General features: G+C 48.4%; 2 protein-coding genes across 11 annotated transcripts in view; one reads left to right on the top strand and one right to left on the bottom strand.

The window, feature by feature from the left end:
- The window catches only part of LOC119178073 (PAT complex subunit CCDC47), a 613,343-nt gene that overhangs the window by 342,657 nt on the left and 251,078 nt on the right, over positions 1–19,608 (top strand). The gene's annotated exons all lie outside the window — the stretch shown is intronic.
- LOC119178075 (uncharacterized) overlaps positions 19–19,608 on the bottom strand; it is a 61,953-nt gene continuing 42,363 nt past the window's right edge. For 2 of the 3 annotated variants that reach the window (XM_075894211.1, XM_075894203.1), the window contains 2 exons: positions 1,396–1,593; positions 19–1,218 (listed from right to left, as the gene is read on the bottom strand). In XM_075894211.1, coding sequence (XP_075750326.1) covers positions 991–1,218; positions 1,396–1,593 — 426 coding nt within the window. In that variant the 3' untranslated portion in view covers positions 19–990. Of the gene's footprint in view, positions 1,219–1,395; positions 1,594–1,649; positions 2,019–19,608 lie in introns of those variants that run through there. The other variant, XM_037429240.2, reaches the window with a different exon arrangement.

Below are 19,608 nucleotides of genomic sequence, written 5' to 3'. Positions count from 1 at the left end.
TGAAGGGAGACAAAAGAGTGTGGCGCAGCGTACAAAAATTTATTGTTTGCGCTTTGATGTGTAGCACACGGACGAAACAGAATATTGCCACGCAACAAAGACAAAAGTAAAGTCCTACTGAATGAAGTTTATTAAAGCGAACTCATGCTCTGCAAAAGACTAGAAGGAAACGCAAACGTCAAAGAAGCAGTCTGCAGTGTGGCCTGCACAGAAGACATCGATAAAGTGAGTCACGCGGCATTTGCTATGCATGAATTGTTCTTGGGACGTCATTAATTTTCGATCCATGAAAATAGGGTCGAGACTACTCGAGCAAACAAGAAATTAAGTTAGTGACAAGGTCACAATCTTTCCATATCAACAATATTGCCCGACGCGACGTACAAAAAAAAGAGCAAACGGGCGCTTCAGTTGAAACACCACATAAAAAACCGGAAGCGGCCACGCATGGTTACAAAACAAAAAACGAATCCTGAGCGATAGTTCGTGGAAATATTAAAAGTGAAAGCACAATGACACCAGAAAGGTTTTTTTTACATGCGAGCCTGACCACAAGGTTATAAAGTTTGCAAACAAGTAAGGAAACACAGCTACTATTTTACTGATCAAACAAAAATCCGCCTACAAGTGAGCTATACAATTATAGGTCCAGGAGGCTCGCAAAAGGCTGCTATGCTTTTACACTACTCCTTCAGTTTGGCTTTCTCCCTCCACCAGCTGGGCATGTTGCTCGCTTTGTCACACGTGACTGCTTATTTTTTTAGCGTGTGAAAAAATGCAGGCGGCACCGAAGAAAAAGGTGTAGAACTTCAGCAGTCGTCCCAACAAAGTGGGTGGGGCAGCCGACAGCAGCTGAAGCTGTACGATTGTCCAGCAAAACCTGCTCAACAATGCCCATGTACACCCAGCACACGCAGTTTCCTTCACCGTAAATTCTTCTACATGCTCTTCAGCAATTCGGAGGAGGTTTAGCAGTTTGGTGGAGGGGACCTAAAGGTAACCTCTCGACTTCACAAGAATGAGGTCACTTGGTGATCGTTGCAAGCCTTTTAAAGACTCCACGCAGTCGGTGCAGCACATCTCAGAAAATTTTTGGGCAACATAGCCGGCAAGGTAGTCTAAAATGCACTCCTTTGGAGACAAGTCCGCGAGGGCCTCTTCCTCACTCTCAGTCGGCTCCAAAAGAACGTCATCCAGGAGAATGGCCAGGGAGTCAACCTGAAACGAGAATTTTCTTTGTTTACATGCATGTTCGTTGAAAAATATCATGCACAGGTAAATGATGAACTCTGTGCATATTCTGAGTGAACGTCTGTTTAGCAGCTCTTTGCCGGAAAATATATTCCAGAGGGAGAAACTATCAATAGCTCTTTTGTTTTCAATATGGCATCGTACATGATTGACAGGAGCAGCTTCCTTGCTGAAGAGGTCCTGCAGCTTGAACAGCAACTGCGGCCCGTCACCATCAACTGATGCCCGCTTGGGTGGGCGGACAAGGTTGTTGACCGAAAGCATTCGGTATATGAACAGGAGCTGTTGAATCTTTGGTTGCCCTCCGTCACCAGCAACGTGTCTCGCAATGCCAAAAAACCTCTGAAAGTGAGACAACAGATTAGTCAATGCAGAAATAAAAAAGCTTACATGTTTACCTCAAGACGATCCTGTCCGAAATTTCCAACCAGCACATATCGAAAACCTGAGGCCAGAAGGTTCTCCACAAGTGCGATAGTACTGAGTAGGGTTACTCGCAGCGCTTCAGACGTGGGCTTAGTGAGGAAGCAGGCTTGCCTTTGCTTCGGCAAACTCTCAATGTAATCACAACAGTTGTTCAGCCATGTCACGTTCTCTTTTAATGTCTGAAAAATATTCATGTTACATCTGTAACAATAAATAAAAGCAGGATACCCATAATAACATATAAAGTCTCGAGTGGTATTTCTTGCTGCAATGTGCTCCGCTTCGTTATACTGCACGTGCTCTGGCCTCCGAGAATTCAAGCAGTCAAACAGGCCGTTCATTCGTCTGGTGAATGTCGTGGTCTTCTTTGAATCATGCAGCTTCTTGCACACATCTTGCCTGCTGTAAAACTTCAGTGCAGCAGCTGTAGATTCACTGAACAACTGAAGATAAAAAATCAGTAAGGTGTGGCTGAAGGAGTAGTTTCCCAAACATGCTACCTGCTGCACAAGAAAAAGTCATAATATTACTTGCCTGAACAGCAAGTCACACACTCATTTTCTGGAAGGCATTGGGCATTATGTGGGCTTTTGTCAGTTTAGGCACAGCTCGGAGTCCAGCCTGGTCTTCCTCATACCCCAAAAGGGAGTTGAAATGATCGTGGTAAACGTCACCCTCTGGCAGCTTGAAACAAAATTTCAATTATTGTTGTAAACAATTTGTACAGCAAAGTATAGCATAACCACGCCTCGTTTTTCTTACCAGAAACTTCCCAACCTTTTGAAGGTTGTTTCTTATGCACTTGAAAATGTGCGGTGGGTCGATGACAGTGTAAATCTCTCTTGACGGGTCACAGGGGTGTTGAAATGATGTTTGTGGGTTTTTTCTGTCCCCATGTATGCCTGGAAAGAAGAAATTTCAGCTGTATAACCACATATTACAGTAGTACTCTAGGATTGTTACAAGAAAAAGTTGTTACCCAACGACCTCAAAGCTGACCGGTTGCTTGTAGAATTGTCGCATGTCACAGCCTGGACAACAGCGCCAGAATTTTCCAAGTGCACAATGCACTGCAGCATCAATTTGGCCACAACAGAACCAGGAGCAGCGCTGGAAGCGCAGAATGTTCCCACAGTTTGCGACCAGCCCCCAAGAAACAACCGAAACAGGAACACCAACACATGATCAGCGTCTTTCTCGTTATCCCCTGGCCTGGTGTGTTCAGCAAAGTTGACTTTTCCAAGCAGGGCCATATCAGATTCTCTGACATGCAGGCTTTTGCGAACACTCATCTCATCAAACATGAGTACTCCTGCAAAATAGAAATGGCCAAATGGCTTAGGAACAATGTCAAAAGTCACAGGCACTGCTTTTGATTTTAAATATAGATATTTCTCCAAACCTCGTCGTTCTCTCTCTGGGACCGCTGCAAGCTTTTCATTCAGAACAGCAAACAAGTTTGCATCAAACCCAAAGTCAGCTTTCAGGTTCTTCATGTAAGTGTACAGAGTGCGGGGGTTAGGGAGAGGTAGAAATTCGTTTTCATGAAGGAACGTGTACACAGACGTCGACTTAACCTTCAGAAGGAGACAGTCATAAAGCCATTCTTTCCTGTACCTAAAGATAAAAGTAGGGAACTGTTCTCACATTTCGAAACATGCTACATAGTGGGCCTTTAGGATAAAAAACATTCGTGCAGTGCATTTGGAATTACATGCATGTACATGACACAGACAAGATGCTTTATATGCATGCATAATGTGTGTGCACCAGACACCAAAAATAGGAGAGGGGGCTCATCATACTGAAACACATGCATTAAATAGTAAAGTTGTTTTATAATGGATTTCACATGCATTTACAGTAGTGAAACTGCTAAAAGGATACAAGTGCATTATACCAGGTTCATGCGTAGGTGCTTCAAGAATACCCCATTCCATGACATGCTGTATGCTGCTTTCTAGCTGCATGTGCTGAAAGCCCAATGAACAGCAGGCACAAAGGAACCATGTCCAGGATAAATACATGCGATCTAGCGTTTCTCTGGCATATCGTATGTTATGCAACCATAGCATTTGACACGTTGCAAACATATGCAGCGCATTCTCCAACCTTGTAGTATGGGCAATACGAAAATGTATAAAACTTCATCCGTCTGTAATTGTATTCATCCTCAATAAGCAACAGACACTGCAAAGTGAGACTGTTGGCACGTTAAGGATAAAAGGAATGCTGTGGAAAGCAAACGCAACTTTTATTTGAAACTGCTGGAGTAATAAAAAATAGGGGGTGCTGAAACAAAATCGATGTGGTGACACGCATATGGCCTGTTGAATCAATATTCTCAACATGCCCGAGGAATGTTAACATTAAAATGTATTTTCAGCGAAGAAGCATGGTGGGGTAATCTAAGAACCGAATTTGACACCGAAATACACCAACACTGCTCCCAAACATCCTACACGCGCTGGCCTGTTTTCTAAACTTACCTGGCAGCTTTCGCAGACTTGGCATTCGCCTTCATCACGCACTGATCAAAAATCAACTTCGTGCGGGTTGACATTTTTTGAAGGCTTTCTTCAAGTTTTTTGTGCTTGCTCGCTTGCACTCTCATCTTGGCCAATTTCGTCTGACACAAGGTCAGCTGTTGTTTCGTTGCCCGAAGTTGGCACTTCAGCAGTTTAACCTCGGCGAGAGGGCTGGTCAATTCATCTGTCTGGCTCGCCGAGTCCGAAGTGCGCGTTGGCCCCTCGCCGACAAGATCTGTGGGCAGTGCAAGATCTGCAAAACAATTTCAAAAATCGTTTCAAATAGCGCATTTTCAGCTCACACAGTCCTTCGAAATTTCACCGATATAATCACTGCATGGGCAAGAAAGTTAAAACAACATTGGACGTAAACTCACCTTCATCACACGACGCGGCACCCGATGTGCCTGGTTTGGCGTGAACTTCTGTTTTACGGGCACATGAGGACGACTCACGATGTCGCTTCGCTGGGGACCTTCTTGTCAGAGTCCATGACCGCTGCTTCGGCTTCGTCAAATACGCTGGCAAGCCGTCAAACTTCCTTGGAATGGCACAAGGCTTCAGAAGGGGCTTGTCGCGCGGAAGTGACACTTTTTCGCCATTCACCACAAATTCATCTGCGCGGACGATGTCACTGTCATCGAAATGCTTCTCGCACACTCTCACATACTTAGAGTCGAAGCAAAAGTCACCCGCTTCTTGCCTTGGAATTAAGCGGTTCCATTTCTCGTGCAGCACGCCGTCGCTGGGTAAACAGAACAAGGAAACTTTTTCTGTTCTGTCCTTGTACCCGGAACGACATCCCGGGACACAACACGTGTTCGGCATCGTCGCTACACTAACACCGCATCACAACAGCACGATATGCACGTTTCCCACACAAAGCAAACAACTCGCAGCGTCGTTCGAGCCAGTGCAACGCCGCCAGACCAGCCCGACGAATCCCCTCAGTGAGATGGTGGCTCCACCGCGCGGCAACGCGTCATATGAAGCACTCCCATTGAGTTATGGAGCAGTTTCGTGACCAGTAAAATTGAAAGACTCTGGTATAGCATAGCACAGCAAGAGATGGGGAAGGGAAGTGATGGTGAGGAGGTGAGAGAATAAAAATAGCATAGACTTTGTGGGGATCTGAGGCACGCTTGCCACCATTTTGCGGGCATTCTCGCTGTATGGCCGCTCCCTTGCCTTCTCCTGTTGCTCGTAACGGCACATGGTGATAGATGGCGCGGCGGCACATGTTTTGAGGGACTGCGAAAATCAGCAAGGCCGACCCAAGTGCGCGTCATAGATCTCTCTTGGTTGGCCGGCGCCTGGTAAGCACGTGGTTTTCCTTTGCATGCATCTCCTTTGAGAATCGCCGGACTATAGCCTGCCTAAGCGCCTAGGCATCCCTGGCGGGCATGTTTACCTGAGTGTTAGCTTCGGTACCATGCTCCAAGCCAAACAACGGTGCCTAGTGGTTGAAGCGGTCGCACCAGGCCAAGCCACACTTGCCGTAGGCCTACGTGTACGATGTTTGTCCTAACTCTTGCGACCAGGCCCAGTGGCCATCGTGAGAGTGCGCAGCATAGCCGCGAGAGACCTTTTCCCGACCGGCGCGTCAAAGCTCGTTATTGCCAGCTGCGACGTGCTTGCGACCTCCCCTTTATCATGAACGTCGATGTGCGGGAGCTTTTGTTCCCCGTGTCCCGGGAGCCAATGTTGTACTGTCGTTTGGTAGTGCCGCCAAAGGCAATAAAGTGTTTGTGTATTGCTGTCAATCGAACACTGTCTATTCTGCCGCGCTGCACTGAACGCTTTGTTAGTTGAGCCCGCTCGGAGACGTGTGCTACACATGAGTATGTGACGAAGACGCGGCTCTGTGGCTCGCTAAGCCTCAACTCGCAATGATCTTCCGCTACGGTGAGTAGCAAGGTCACCACACTGGCGCCCAACGCGGTATTAAAGGCTCAACAAGCCTTTGATTAGACTTAACCGAGTCAGCCCGCCTTTGCGAATTAGGCTTGCCTCGTCTTCCCATGTTATGTATGCTATGCGTGAGTTTTGTCTGCTGACACATTTAGCAGATACCGCTCTGCTCGGAATAGGGCTACCCCCTTGAGCATCACAATCGAGCACCCTCACCTGTCTAAAGCCCCAATCGGGATGATGCAAGTCACTACGTAATATCTCTCAGGAGAGGGAGGGTGTTCTGGGTTCGAGGCCATAACCAAACCCAAGCAGTGCACTCGAGAAAATTTGACTGCTATTGCTTCCTTTGGTATGCATGGCAGTTTTATGTCGCAGCGCTCCCAAATGGCTCTCAGTTGAGCTTCCGGGGCGCATATAGAAAACGCGGCCTCAGCTGTTGCCGAATTTCGCCCGCTGGCTGTTATGCAACCTAGCAGCCCGTCTCACTTCGAGCACGCGTCTGTGCCGCTAGCCACAAGTGGCCTAGCCATTTCATGTGAAGCTGCCCCAAGAGGCAGCTATGAAGAATAGGTGGTCCCTAATGGCGCAACGGCCGGTATTCATTTCTAAACCTTGGCACTTATCGAGCTTGGAGATAGTTCCACATTGCTCGCCCGCGCCGCCAATGCACTGACAGCTTCCTTTAAAGTGGGTGCACAGATGCTGCTGCTGAATGCCGCCCAAATAATTCAGGCACTCGAGGGGGCAGTCCAAACGTTTTCAGCCATTCTGAAATGCCCTCATCTCGCTGTCATTTGGCCGTTCTGACCTACAGCGGATATCGTGATCTGCAAAGTGCAAAAGATTACCTGGACTCTCTCACGCATTACCAGAGAGCCATGGGTCTAGATGACCAGGAAGTGCTCGGTTGCGTTGTCCCGGCTTTACTGACTTTGACGGTGGCTTGGTAATAAGGGCTTTCTGGCCACCGAGCAGCAACCCTCGATGAGTTCAGCGCAGCCTTCTTGCTCGAATTCTTACCCACTGACTGCGAGAGTAGGATGCCGCACGAGCTCAAGCTCCGCACAAAAGCTCCTGATGAGTCGCCTCAGGAGTATGTATGCGCAATGGAAGACCTTTTCTCTCTCACTGAACACAGAGCCTCGAACGAGGAGCGCGTCGAACGGGCGATCAGGCAGGCACACCTGACCTTTTCAGCGTACCTGCAGGGCGGTCGCTTCCGCGATTTGGAAGAGTTGGCCATCGAGGCAAAACGTATTCGAGGCGACAATCTCGCCGCGCGCGATTATCGCCCACCACCATTAGCCAGCGAGGCATTTGAACCGCGCTGCGCCTAGGGAGGGGCCTTGACCCATCCTCAATGGCAACAGCCCGCCAGAGCTGCCTTTGAGACTACGCAGGCAAGCAGCTTGTTGAGAACCTTAAGCGTCAATGACTTTGCAGAATAACAGCGAGCTGACCCTGAAATCAAAAGCCTTGTGGAATACCTCCAGGGTAAGTCTGCCGTTGTTCCAAAGGTATTCAAGCGAGGACTGGAGTCATTTTTCTTGCATAACGGCATCCTCGTCAAGAGGATCTCGCCACATCGGGCCAACTACTTTGTCGAAGTACCTTCGGCGTTACGTGCAGAAGTTCTGGTCTGCATGACCACCTGACGTCTGGGCACCTTGGATTTTCTCACACGGAAAAGTACTACTAGCCCCGCCTCACTGCCGACATCAGCCACTACGTAAAAAACCTGTCGAGACTGTTGGCGATGAAAGACCGCCAACTAAGCGAGCTGGACTTTTGCAGCTCATTGAGCCACCTCACGGGCCATTCAGCAAATCGGCATGGACCTATTAGGACCTTTACAGACGTCGAATTTCGGAAACAAATGGATCATCGTAATTACTGAATACCTCACCCGCTGCGCCGAGACAAAGGCACTGCCCAAAGGCACTGTCGCCTAGGTAGCAAAGTTCTTCATCGAGAACATCATCCTTGCTCATGGTGACCCAGGGGTCCTTAATACCAGAGGTCCTCAAGGCCTCTGTTGGTACAGAACATGTTCTATCATTTTTTTAACTCCCCCACAGTATATACATTGTTCTTCCTTATTCAATCTCGCTTTACGACTATGCGTTTCAAGGCAACCCGACCTTACTTCGAACAGTAACGTGCTTCCATTTAAGTTATCATAAAACCCCTCCCAGTCCTTATTTCGTTCTTGCCCTTTCTGTAGTTACCGAGAGCCGGCTTCTTTTCTATGGCTCCTATCCAATAAGTCCTCTCTACCTCTCTGACATTTTGCCTGATGCTTCTTGTTGCCATGTTGCCCACACTTCCAGCCGTATATTTACTGGTGAGCCTCCTACAGTGAAATCTCAGTAGACTGAATCCCACAATAAGAAACTTTTCAATATAGTGAACTTTTAAAAAATACTGCACCAACTGCTAATATTTTCAATGTAAAATTATTTCACTACTACGTACTTCAGCATAACAAACGTTAATTTAGTTCCGCATTATAGTAACAATGCCTCAGTATTACGAACTCATGTTCTGAAATCCTTCGCGACCTCCGGATCGGTACACAAGCAGACGAAAAAGGAAACGGATGCCTTTGTTCTCGGAAGACATGCGATGGTGCGGAGGGGGGAGAACAAAAGGGCAACTTCCTTTTTTTTGTTGAAACGTCGTCGCTGCTGGTTTACAAGCGCAGAGGTGAGGGGCGAGGGCAACACGGCAGGGCAAGGTTAGCGAGGTAGAGTGGGAGTTGCGGAGCAGGAAGCATGGGCATGGAAAACTTGAGACAGCTAGGGAGCAGAAAACGAAACGCGAAGAATTTTTTTAGACCTTTTTATTTCTTCTGAAGAGGCGATGACAGCCGCAATGCTTCGTTTTTTTTTCTTTGTCACTTCTCTACATGTGCTTTACGAGGCCTTGTTTGTCAGTTGTATTCATCTCTTTTCGGTAATTACTAATCGCGTCCGCAAAGCAAGTCGGCGTTCACGCTGTGGGGCTACATTAAATAAGTCCATCTCTGCTTGCGACGAAGAAGCCGAACCAGTTTTCGCTAAGCAAAAAAAGGATATTCTTTAGCAACTGGAAGGCAATAACTGTCGGGACCAAAGAACCGAATCACTCCACAGAAATGTGGATGAGCAGGAGCCCTTCGCGCTATGAAATTTGTGCGGCACACATTAAAAAAAAACACGAAAAAACACATACTTCTTCAGAGTAAACATGCATTTTTTGGCGTTAGCTTGTGCATTTTGTTTTGTTTTTTTTTCATAAAAAAGGAGTTCAAGGACCCACCGTTGGTAAAGGTAAGTCGTTTTTGTCGGTGGAAAATAAGCATTCATTGTTAATTTTTGGGCTTTCACTATAACTTTTCTAAATAGCGTACAAATTGCAGCTGCCCCTGAAGTTCGTTGAGCCGAGATTTCACTGTAGTTCTTTTTCTTCACGTTGTGTCCATGCTCTCTCTATACAAATATCGAGTACTAGTGATGTGAGCGATATCTAATAAACACTTCACATACTACGAGTTGCTACGACAGACAACTAGTATGGCGGACAAGCCGATGCCTTATGGAGCTTTGCCCTTAAAAAAAAACCTTAGCAGCGCTGCGCAAGCTGCATGCATTTACCAAGTGAGAAAGGGCAGTTGCCTGGGCGTCGGAGTAACCTGTGCTCCCATAGAGTTTCTTAAAATTAATTAGAGGGAACTCTGGAGCTGCGATCATTCAGCGAGCATGGGAACTATGCGTAGTGCATCGATTGGTTGCGGGCGGCAAAGCGCACTTGAGGCTTCATTTATTGTTGCATATTGGTTTTGTTTCAAAGGAAAGAACAAACCCTTTTTGTTATTCGTGACCGGATTTGAATTGGTAAGCCTAAAAGACTAAGGTGGTGTAGTGTAACTGATGAACTAATGCTCGTTGTTGGTACAAAGCAGCTTTAAGCAACGTGAATTCAAAGTCTAAGCGAGTCCATGTACTACCCATAATTCCCATGCTCACTGAAGCACCATGCTATGGTGGCTAGAAGGAGAGGTGTCAGCATCAGCGCACTGGAGAGAGAGAATTCATCCACATGCAGCAGCGCTGTGGGCTTTGAAATGCTTCCCTCACATGCCCGCGCACGTAGCTGTTAATTTTTGTTGTGACTACTTCAGAATGCCATGCAGATCGCAACAAAATCTAGTTGGCACTTGTATAGCGGCTCTGTGCACAGCGTGTATTTGCATTTAGAACTGTTGTTTTGAACTTCCTTTCCTGTATATCCTAAAACCCCGTTAATTCGAACTTCACGGGACTGGAGAGAATGTCCGAATCAATCAAGGGTACCAATTACCACGAGTACGAACAAAACAATTGAAAGATGTCTCCTACACCATCAGACTTTTTTTCTTAAAAAAGTCTGTAATCGCGGTTTGCTTCACGGACGCAATGTGTGACGAAGTCACAATTTTGTGAAGTTTCTGCAGGTGGCTTAGTTCGCACACATTGTCCGAAGAAAGCATGCATATGTCCTCCAAAATAGCCAACGCATGCGCAGGCTTCGTCATTGTGTGGCGTGAACGCTCGTCAGCATCACTTACGTTCTCGTCACTTTGCCGTCCAAGACTTTGGCGACGATATCGCTGTCTGTCGCTGTGCCGGCCATAGCAACATCGCTGTTAATTGCGAAGTAATCGCCAAGGGGCACATCAATTGGCATGATGCTCACATAGCGGCCGTCTTGTTCCTTGCCGGTTTCTTCATCGGCCACCACACCCGAATCAGCAGCGTTGTGCACGAAGCGGCTATGCCTAAAGCAGTTTGTGACTACTGCAGGTGGTGTGTTGTTCCACACGTATGTAAGCATGTGGATTGCGCTTAGCAGGCTTACTTCGTACTGCTTGCCTGACTCCATGCAGAGCAACATTCGCTCAAGTACCTGCCTTCGATGGCGGCTTTTCACGAACTATATGATTCCCTGGTCTATCGGCTGCAGGGAAGCGGTTCTGTTCGGAGGCAGGAATAGTAGTTCAATGTTCTCAAGCCCGGACACCTTCGTGTGCGCACTACAGTTGTCTAGCATGAACAACACCTTCCGAGCCTTGGCCGCAAAGCGGCGGTCGAGCTGGAGCAGCCAGGCTTGAAAGAGTTCAGCAGTCATCCAAGCCTTTTTGTTGAACTGGTAGTCGACAGGCAGCTGCTTAATATTCTTGAAACATCTTGGCTTCACAGCCATCCCAATCACCAGCAGCGACAGCCACTCTGTGCCGGTCATGTTAGCAGCCAGAACTGTCACGCGCTCTTTACTTCGTTTTCTAGCGATGCACGATTCCCCCTTAACCTCCAAAGACCCTGCGTGCAACGTATTGCACATTCAGTTTTCAGCGCTCTGTAAACAAAATGAACTAAAAGCGAAACCAAAACAGAGTCTACAAGCTACAGTAGAGACTGGTAGTGCCATCTGTTGGTATTTCATTAAACTGTAGGCGCTGGGTGGCGCTCCTGCTAACAAACAAAAATGGCGTCTTTCAGTCCGGAGGTTTTCTATCGACGACGTCAAGGTAAATCATTTTCATGTATTTAAAAATGGTCTGATGCTCCTGAATTTTGCTTTACGAGCTCATGAAGGACGAGGGTCTCATTCACTATCGTTATTTTTGCCTGCACTCTTCTGGTTTCTTCTTCATTGCACTTGTAAGTTCAATGTGCAACAGGTTGCACGTCAGGACAATGTTGACTCTTTGCGACTACATTTGGCAGAACCCGTTATCTTCATTTGGTCTTTCTCTCTATTGAAATTAGGGGTCTATTTAATGCAAATAAATAATAAAACATCTCTTTAGATGCCACCGATGCCTCTGCCCTCGAAATTCTTGAGAGGATTGGGGCAAATGGGGACAATTCCGACTTGGACTTGTCAGACTCGGAAGATTCCCCGGATGGTGCAGAAGCGAATGAGCAGTGCGACGGAATTCTAGGTAAAATTTCGTGGACTTCGTGCTTTAAAATTCTACTGCACCCCACTTCTGTCCCGTTATATACACTGTTATAATTATTGCAGATGAAGAGGAGCAGGATTGCCACTACGATTCGGACACCGATGTCGATGACGGCGATGACGGTGTTTCCAACCCAGTCATGCCTTCTCGCGAAAGGTGGCCTCGGAAGCAAGTCTACGCATCCGTGCTTCCCGACCTACCCGAGGTACCGTCCTCTACGGCCGACGAAAGAGATGGCTGGTACGCAAATCAGTACTACGCAAGCTACATGGATGACCAGGCTTTTGAACTTCTCCACGAAATGACAGAAGTGTCGTACCTCCAGCGCACAGGACGGTCGTTAAACTCATCTCCTGGAGAAATGAAGGTATTTCTTGGAGCGACATTGCTCATGAGCTGCTTAGGTTATCCTCGAGCGAGAATGTATTGGGGCCAAGGAACGCGTGTCGCCGCCGTAGCCGACAAAATAACGAGGGATCGTTTTTTTCTGATCCGATCGAACCTGAAGGTTGTCGACGACCTCGCTGTTTCTCATGGAGAGAAAGAAGCCGATCGGCTATGGAAAGTTCGTCCTCTCCTTAACATCATCAGAAACGCTTGCCTCAAACTGCCGCGCTCACCAAACATCTGTGTTGATGAGCAAATTATTCCATTCACCGGTAAGTGCCCAGTGAAGCAGTTCGTTCCTGGGAAGCCCAACCCGACAGGCCTGAAAAACTTTATCTTGGCAAGCCCTCAAGGCCTTGTCCTAGATTTTGAAATCTTTCAGGGAAAAGGGAGCCTCGCACAAAAGAAAGAACATGGAATCGGTGCTGCCGTTGTGCTGAGGCTTGTAGGGACTTTGCCGTGTGGAAGCTCGCTGTATTTCGACCGATATTTTACAGGAACACATCTTCTTGAGTCATTGGCTGAAAAGAACATCAGGGGGACAGGGACAATCATGAAATCACGTCTTCCGAAAGGGCTCAAACTCAAAGGTGACCGGGAAATGCGTGCGGAAGGTCGTGGGGCAATGTCACAGTGTGTCAGCACTGTCTCTAACATATGCATCACGAATTGGTACGACAACAAACCAATCGTGTTGGCCTCCACCCACGTGGGCATGGAGCCTGTGGATGACTGCACACGATTTTCAAAGAAAGACCGAAAGAAAGTTGCTGTCAAGAGACCAGCAGTTGTCGCAGAGTACAACGCTTACATGGGGGGTGTCGATCTCTGTAACAGAATGTTGAGCTTCTACCCCACTACCATGCGCACAAAGAAGTGGACGATTCGGACCCTCATTTTCATGATGGATGTCGGAGTCGTGAACTCTTGGCTGCTTTACAAGCAAGACCATCGAGAGCTAGGCACACAGAGAAAAAGCATCATGCAACTGCTAGACTTCAAGCTCGAGCTCGCCCATTTTCTGCTTGCCTCTGACAAGGGGTTTTCCTCAACTGAAAGTGATTGCGAAGCTTTGCATCTGCGAAAACCAGCAGTTGTGCCACTTCCCTCACCATCCGTGCGCACACTGAGTGCGTCACACATGCCGGAGATTGTGGACCAAAAGTCCGCAAGCAGGTGTCGAAACCCCGGCTGCTGCGAAAGGACAAAGTTCAGATGCTGCAAGTGTAACCTATTCTTGTGCTTGACAGCTGGCCGCAACTGCTTCAAAGCATTTCACAAGAAATGAGACCAGAGGGGGCAATAAAAGCGCGTGTCTATGACATCGTGTCCCACGGGTTTTTTTGACAACTTAGTCCCAGTGTGCAACATATTGCACATCTGATAACTTTTCAACGCAACGTCATAGAAAATAAAGAATCATATCAGAATTATCTCTGTATGCTGATAAACTCAATTAGTTAAAAAAAAGTGCTGGTTTTTATTACGTCATGTCTCGGGTCTCAGGAGGTTAAACGCGATTGTCTTGTCAAGCAGAGCCTTATAGAACAGCGCTGTCTCATCAGCGTTGAAAATGTTGCATGGCTCGTGCGTAAAAAGGCGCGCGGATAGTCCAGACCGCCAGTCCTGCACAAAACTTTCGTCAACCGCACCTCTTTCATCACACACGTTGTGGAACACCAGCCCGTGTCCCTTCTTCAAGCGTTCGAACCAGCCTCCAACGCACTGAAAGAGTCAATGGTCATGTTCAGCGCGAACTTCTCTGCTTGTGCGCAGATAAGGGGGCCGCTCAAGGGCAAACGCGCATCGCGCAAAACGGCAATCCAGCGGAACAGCACTTCTTCGAGATTGGGATGCCCTGCCATTCGAAGCCTCTTCCTTTGGTTGCCAAACATGTGCCCCGTCATACGCTTGCATAATCTGCTCTTCGTTCTTTACGCAAGTGCTTAGCGTGCTTTTCTTGACATTGAACTTTTCCATCACTTCTTTTCGAGATGCTCCCAATTGCAACGCCTTCAATATTTTCATCTTCGCAGCAAATCTTTTGCTCTGTACTTCGCCCTATTCGCTGTGGGAGTTGGGGTGGTTGGTGCCGCGAGAGACGAAGAGAAAGTCATCCCGGCGTCGCTCACACAGTGGTCACGCGCGCCCGCAAGAAGTAGACTACACAAACGTACACACACAGACAAAAAAATGAAAGCTGATAAAAATGAAATAAAAACGGGCGAACTTTTCAAAAAACAGCAAACAGTAAGACTGCAGATGGCACTGATCACATACAGATAAATAATTTCAAGCACACTAGAGATGACCTATCCAACTCAACCGTAACACAAAATGTGTTCGATGTGCAAGGAAAAAGAAAAGAAAAAGCAAATCCGTGGGTAGCCTATTGCTGATGACAGTTGCGATGCACTGCCTTTCATTGTGATTCTTTAAACCACCATGTGTGTGTTTTTTTTTCTTTTGGGTGCCTCTGAGATGTACTACCCATGGACGAAGTTTTGAATCTCACAGGGCGCAATTCGATCCCGAAGTTCTTTAGGTGTGCCGTCGATTTGGCCGACAGAATCCGCTGCTGCTTCCCTGTCGTGACTCAACCGTGGTCAGGCGTTCCAATTAACCGAAGCGTGGCCGAATTTGGCCGAAATAATGAGAGTTTTCAGTCATAGAACAATTGTAACGAGGTTTATTTCCAGAGCAGAACGCAGAAGGCAAAGCAGTCAGCAGCGTCCGGCGAAGCGCAGCAAGCACGAGCTTATACTGATGACGATGTCCCGGAGGCGCCGAAAAATGCGGCCGAGGCCCCTCTTCTTCACTACATTTGCCCTCCGCAGGAAAAAGCGCCATCCTGGTGGATTAGGGAGAAGAAACGACTAATAGGTCATAGTATGGCTTGAGGCGAGAGACGTGGATAGTGTTGTGGCCGCGGTAGCGTAGGTCTGTGGATGAGATGATGGGCTCCACGATTTAGTTGACGAGTGACGTTTGCTCTACAACGCGGTATGGCCCGAGGTATTTGGGAAGAAGTTTTGCGGAGCGGCCAGGTGCGGTAGCAGGTGCCCGAAGCCATACCAATGAACCAGGTGGAAAGTTTGGAGCCAAACGATCCCCAGGCTGTCGGGATTGCTGCTGCCACTGGTCCTCGGTAGAAAAACAGCGGGCAAGCTGGCGGCATTCTTCAGCATGTCGGGCAGCTTCGGACAGAGTTGTACTTTCGGACTCATCAGGTTTATATGGAAGAATAGTGTCTACTGTATTGGAAGGTTCTCGTCCATATAGAAGAAAGTACAGCGAAAGCCCAGTAGTAGCTTGTACGGCAGTATTATACGCGTAGGTGACGAACAAGAGAACTTGGCCCCAATTTGAATGATCAGAGGCGACATACAACGACAGCGTATTGCTAAGAGTACGGTTGAAGCGTTCCGCCATGCCATTCGTTTGGGGGTGCTACGCTGTACTTGTGCGGTACACGATTCGGCATTTGTTGAGTAATGCCTTCAAGGCGTCAGAAAGGAAGGCACGGCCTCTGTCACTTAAGAGCTCGCGAGGGGCACCATGACGCAGAACGAAACGTTGGAACAGAAACGCTCTAACGTCACGAGCTGGGGCAGTTGGCAGCGCGGCTGTTTCGGCATAGCGTGTCAGATGGTCTATCGCAACAATAATCCAGCGATTACCAGCTAGAGTTGATGATAGTGGTCCGTAAATGTCAATGCCGACGCGATCAAAAGATTGTCTAGGACAAGGAAGAGGTTATGATGGGTAGACTTGCCCGGGAGGTTACTTTCGTCGTTGGCACTGAGCACACGAATGAATTAATTTCTGCACGTAGTTGTACATGCCCTGCCAATAAAATCTGAGTCGAAGCGTAGTATATGTCTTGAAGAGGCCTGCGTGGGCACACTGTGGGTCAGCGTGAAAAGCTTTGCAGATAACAGCTCGAAGATGGCGGTGTATCACAAGGGGACACTTGCGACCGTTGGAAAGGTGGTTGCGTTAATAAAGAAGATCATCCCTTAGGCAAAAGTTGCTAGCCTGGCGGCCGAGACTGCGATACGGCGGAGGAGTGAGAGGATCAGAAAGAATGCTTATGAGGCCACTGATCTAGGGATCCTTTCGTTCTTCCACCGTCATGTTGCCCAAAGTGGATGACGCAAGTGCAGGCTCAAGAGAAGAGAGGCCAACACCTTAATCCGATAATTGTGAGTGAGAAAGGGCGTCGACGTCCATGTGCTTACGACCGCATCTGTAAATAACGCGGATGTCGTACTCCCGAAGTTTGAGCGCCCAGCGAGCAAGTCGTCCGGAAGGGTTTTTAAGTGTGGATAGCCAACAAAGGGCGTGGTGGTTAGTGACGACGTCGAATGCGTGACCATACATGTAGGGGCGAAATTTTACAAGGGCCTAAATAATGGCTAAACACTCTTTCTCGGTCACGGAGTAGTTAGTATCAGCTTTTGTCAGAGTTCGGCTTGCGTAGGCGACGACATATTCGTCAAACCCTGCCTTTCGTTGCGCGAGCACAGGGCCAAGTCGAACACCGCTGGCATCAGTATGAACCTCTGTGGGAGCGGCAGGATCGTAGTGGCGGAAGATGGGTGGTGAAGTTAGCAGGCGGCGTAATTTGGTGAACGCATCGTCGCATGCTGGTGACCTGGTGGAAAGGTCTTTGTCGCCGCTAAGGTCCATAAGGGATGCACATATGGAAGCGAAATTTCGAATAGCGTTGGAAGTATGACGACAAGCCGACAAAACTTCTAAGTTCTTTTAGGTTTTTTGACTTCGGAAAATTGACGACTGCTCGAAGCTTGGTGGGGTCGGGAAGTATGCCGTCCCGCGATACGTGGCCAAGAATGATGAGCTGCTGCCGGGCACCAAAACGGCACTTCTTGAGGTTGAGTTGAAGGCCAGCGTTGGTGAGCCGTGTGAGGATGTGCCCGAGACGATTGATGTGCCCGAGTGAGGATGTGCCCAAGACGGTGTCGAAATCGGTGGAAAAGACAACTACTTCATCGAGGTAGCATAAACATGTGTTCCGTAAAATAGTGTCTATCATTCTTTCAAAAGTGGCTGGAGCATTACAAAGGCCGAAAGGCATAACGGTAAATTTGTATAATCCATCAGGTGTGACAAATGCTGTTTTTGGTCGGTCAGATGCTGTCATAGGAACTTGCCATTATCCAGACCGTAAATCCAGCGAAGAGAAGTGTGCTGCTCTCTGCAAACAGTCCAGGGCGTCGTCTATTCGCGGTAACGGGTAAACGTCCTTAGGGGTGATCTTGTTTAAGCAACGGATGTCGACACAGAACCGAATGAAGCCGTCCTTCATCTTAACAAGAACGACCGGTGATACCCAAGGACTGTTAGAAGGCTGTACAATACCCCACTGGAGCATGTCAGCAACCTGGTCGTCAATAACACGGCGCTCCGACGCTGAGACTCGGTAGGCACGCTGCCGTAGAGGCGTATGGCTTCCTGTGTCAATCTTGTGAGATATGTTCGATGTGCGACTGATGCCAGAAGCGTGGCTGTCAAAACAAGTGCGAAACTTTTGCAGCAGGTTCACCAACTGGCTTCGTTCTGAAGAAGACGTTGCGACATCGATGGAGCGGTGGAAAGCGTCAAGGAGTGACTAGTCAACAACAGAGTCAGAAATGAGTGCGCTGAGGTCCGTAGAAAGTAAACTAGATGGAGCGTCAAAAATGTGACGGGCGTCAATCGGATGCACGTAACCGAGACATTCACGATAGAATAAAGGTAAAGGCCATTCTAGCGTGTTGTACACAAGCGTCTTCGTGACGCCATGGTGGAGAGTAAGGAGAGCAATGGGCAGTGGTGAACATTTGTGTGGAAGGAACAGGGAAGAGGGCGTAAATAGAACATCACCGTCGGAAATAGCGTCACAGGACACAGTCACCAGCAGAAAAGAGCGCGGTGGTACGGTGGTGTCGTCAGAAACAGACAGTTTATAATACGGCAGGGAGGCTTCGACAGCGTCAACATCAGGAAGTGCAGACAGCTCAAGTTCAGTGCGACGGCAGTCAATGACGGCATTATTATTCCCAAGGAAGTCCCAGCCGAGTATCATGTCATGGAAACACGAGGGCAGCACCACGAATTCGACGATATACACAATTCCTTCGATGAGGAATCGTGTGGTACAGGCTGCGAGAGGTGTTACACTTTGTTCTAACGTTAGCCGTTCTAAGAGAGAGACCGGATGATGGCGTCAGAACTTAGTGGAGTTTGCGGCACAGATGGGCGGAAAGGACAGATAGAGCGGTATGGTGTCAACAAGTTCCATGACGACGATACCATCAACTGACACTTCAATGACGTTAGCTGGACAGGGGCGAAGACTTGTGCATGGCGACGGGGACGCAGTTCGTGCCTCGGGAACGGAGGCCACTAGTTTTCCTGGTTGGTGGGTCCGGAACGGCGACGCATAGGGAAAGGCGAACGTCGACGTGGAGATGGGGAGCGATGGGTGTGGCCGAGTGGATGGTCAGAGGGAAAGGAAGAGGAAGAAGGGCGTAGAAGAAAACTGAGAGTCGAAAGAGGGCATTCGTTGAATATTCTGAGTAGCCTGGCGACGGCGAAAATAACGCGCCACGTGGCCAACACCGCCACAAGCAAAACATATCGGACGGTTGTCGTAGGTCCGCCATTGGTCGGAGTAGACGCTGAGTTGCAGCTGTGGGGCAGAAAACTGTGGCCGAGGTGGTATCGGCATAGGCGGCGGTGCATAGCTCGGTGGCGAAAAGGGTGGCGGCAAATACATAGGCGCTGGCTGGAACGCAAGCTGTCGAGGTCGAGCAACGGCTTCGGCGTACGTGAGAGGTGCGGTGACTGGCGGTGGTTCACGGGCGGGAGGAAGAACTTGTGTGACCTGGTCTTGAAGGAAGTCGTGGAGTGTAGATGTCAATCTGCATGGTTGATCGGGTACACAGGACATCAAAGAGAGTTGACGAGTGACCTCAGCGCGAATGAACTCTTGGATCTTGGAGAGAAGAGGGGCATGGTCTTCTCCTATGCCAAGGGTGGAAAGGCTGGACAAAGAGTCGTCGAGCACCGAGGGAGGTCGGGTGGAAAGACGTTGCCTGGGCAACTCGT

This window comes from Rhipicephalus microplus, chromosome 1 (genome assembly GCF_043290135.1).
Source record: "Rhipicephalus microplus isolate Deutch F79 chromosome 1, USDA_Rmic, whole genome shotgun sequence".
Taxonomy (NCBI): Eukaryota; Metazoa; Arthropoda; class Arachnida; order Ixodida; family Ixodidae; genus Rhipicephalus; species Rhipicephalus microplus.
The sequence above is the reverse complement of the archived record's forward strand: the minus strand, read 5'-3'. Positions and strand labels throughout refer to the sequence as shown.